At 45.9% G+C, this 2,500-nt stretch overlaps 2 protein-coding genes across 2 annotated transcripts in view; both read left to right on the top strand.

Annotated features, from left to right (window-relative positions):
- Nucleotides 1–1,017, top strand: part of LOC308079189 (uncharacterized protein) — a gene marked incomplete at both ends in the record, with an annotated part of 79,946 nt that extends 78,929 nt beyond the window's left edge. The window contains one exon of the mRNA XM_080420568.1: nt 946–1,017. Within this exon, the coding sequence (XP_080276694.1) occupies nt 946–1,017 (72 nt within the window). The remainder of the gene's footprint in view (nt 1–945) is intronic.
- Nucleotides 1,018–1,371: 354 nt separating this feature from the next.
- The window catches only part of LOC308080008 (transcription factor SOX-5-like), a 27,698-nt gene continuing 26,569 nt past the window's right edge, over nt 1,372–2,500 (top strand). Inside the window, exon 1 of the mRNA XM_080421693.1 lies at nt 1,372–1,474. Coding sequence (XP_080277819.1) covers nt 1,397–1,474 — 78 coding nt within the window. The 5' untranslated portion in view covers nt 1,372–1,396. The remainder of the gene's footprint in view (nt 1,475–2,500) is intronic.

Here is a 2,500-nt window from a genome sequence, read left to right as displayed (position 1 = left end):
ACAGTGGTCCTTTTCCAGAAAAAGGAGAGAGAGAGGGGGGAAAAAAATATTATAATGATAATAATTACAACTCAAAACAACACACCAGTTAGTTCTCACAAACAGCCCCCTGTTCCTTCTTTAGCGAGTGAATATAAAAAGAAGCAAAACATTTTGGAGATTTGCATTAACGCACATGAAAGTAATTTAGCCCGGGTGTGCTTTGGAAAACATGAATATGTGTGAGGACAGAGAGAGAGAGAGAACTGTTTATGAATATTGTATTAGGTTGTGTCTGTACAATAGCGGTGGAAATATTGTCCAGAGACAGTTTTGTGCGAGACGACGGTATCGTATAAATATCCCTGAACACCAGCTCTCACCATAGCAGCCACACGCCAATGCTTTTTTTATTTTAATTGGAAATTAATTAACTACATAAATAAAGAAGGGGGAGGGAAGACATCCAGTTTTTTTTTGTTTGTTTGTCTCGCAGCAGTTATTGAATCAGTTTTTGTTATTTGTTTTAGACATGCGTTATAGCTGCAGCGTTGCGTGTGCGTGTGTGTGTGTGTGTCTATCTTTGGTTTCGTACAGTATGTGTACGTGAGCACACGTACTGTGTACAAGAGACTCACAGGGGCACAGTGCACGATTTTGTCCCATCTGCCACATGGATCCACGACTCACTCTCTCTCTCTCTCTCTCTCTCTCTCTCTCTCTCTCTCTCTCTCTCTCTCTCTCTCTCTCTCTCTCTCTCTCTCTCTCTCTCTCTACACTACTCCCTGCATTGTTTCTCTCCCCATCATCACTTTTTCACCTTGAGAGATCTGACCTCTCGGTCTCTCACTGTCTCTCTCTCTCACTCTCACTGTCTCTGTCTCTCTCTCCCTCTCTGTCTCTCTCTCTCTCTGCTCTCTCTCTCTCTGTCCCTAACTCTCTATCTCTCCGGTGTGACCTCGATAGCCAGAGTGTTTTTCCGGTTTCTCCCACGATGCACCTGGAGGGCACACGCTGGCCCTTCAGGAAGGCTGTTAGCGCTTCTCCCGTGGGGGTATGGGGGGGGGGGGGACAGAGTAGATGTCCCATCGACTCTGTCCCCCCCTCTCTCTCTCTCTCTCTCTCTCTGTCACACAAACACACTGGCAGGTCACTAATGGCCCCTACTTTCTTCTTCAGAGCTTTTTAGCCAGCATCTTACTTTTTTGTTTGTACACTCCCAAGTATTCATTTATTCATGCCATTCCTTTCTTCTCGTTTTTTTCCCCCCTCCTTACTGTCCCCCTCACTGTCCCCCTCACTGTCCCCCTCTCTCTCTCTCTGTCTCTCTCTTCCGTCGCAGCAGTTTTATGCAGCCCAGCTGGCAGCCATGCAGGTGTCCCCAGGGGCCAAGCAGCACGGAGGCCCCCAGGCCAGCATGGGCACACACTCCCCCCCCACCAACACGCACGCACACAGCGACAAGGGCCGAAGCCCGCCACCGCACAAGAACAAGGTAAGGGAGGGGTGTGTGTGTGTGTGTGTGTGTGTGTGTGTGTGTGTGTGTGTGTGTGAGTGTGTGTGTGTGCAGTGGTGGAAAAAGTACTCAAATGTTTTACTTAAGTAAAAGTATCAATACCGCAATGTAGAAGTACTCGGTTACAAGTACAAGTCCGGAATTAAAAAATGACTTGAGTAAAAATAAAATAGGGCTAAAGTGGTTAATGTATGTTTCATAATATAATAATTTCTGAAAATTAACTAGTAACTAAAGTTTTCAAATAATTGTAGTGGAGTAAAAGTACAATATTTGCCTCTGAGATGTAGTGGAGTCTAAGTAAAAGTATTGGAAATTGGAAATACTCAAGTAAAGTACAAATACCTAAAAATTGTACTTAAGTACAGTACTTAAGTAAATGTACTTAGTTACTTTCCACCACTGTGTGTGTGTGTGTGTGTGTGTGTGTGTGTGTGTGTGTGTGTGTGTGTGTGTGTGTGTGTGTGTGTGTGTGTGTGTGTGTGTGTGTGTGTGTGTGTGTGTGTGTGTGTGTGTGTGTGTGTGTGTGTGTGTGTGTGTGAGGTCAAGCGAGAGAAAGCTGGCGATAAGTGTCAGGGTGGGTTGTGGTGTGTTGCATGTTTGCTAAGTGTTCCCTCGTTTGTTCTGAGAGTCGTCGTCTTGCATCCGGTGGTTGTTTTTGTTTTGTATTTTCTCATAAAACGAGCACCCTCTGCACCAACCAGATCAGTGGCAGCTTTCCCCCCCAAACTAATAACTTGCCTTGAAGCGCACGTCTTGTGATTTTTGGACCCAGAGGAAAACTCTAAAACGTTGGCCCATGTTGGCAAAGCAGTGAGTGGAGCCGTCCGTTCTGTATGGAGGTTATTATTGGTGTTTTCTCCACTGGATACCCAGAGCATCTAGGGGAGGCCCTGCGTGTCCACTGGAGTGGAAATATTCCATGAATATCTGGTTGACCGTTAGGTTGTTGTGCGTGCGAGGTATACGCACGCACATACACACTGGTTGGCAGACAGAAGACCA

The sequence above is a fragment of the Gymnoscopelus braueri genome (genome assembly GCF_963280865.1).
Source record: "Gymnoscopelus braueri genome assembly, chromosome: 23".
Classification (NCBI taxonomy): Eukaryota; Metazoa; Chordata; class Actinopteri; order Myctophiformes; family Myctophidae; genus Gymnoscopelus; species Gymnoscopelus braueri.
The sequence above is the reverse complement of the archived record's forward strand: the minus strand, read 5'-3'. Positions and strand labels throughout refer to the sequence as shown.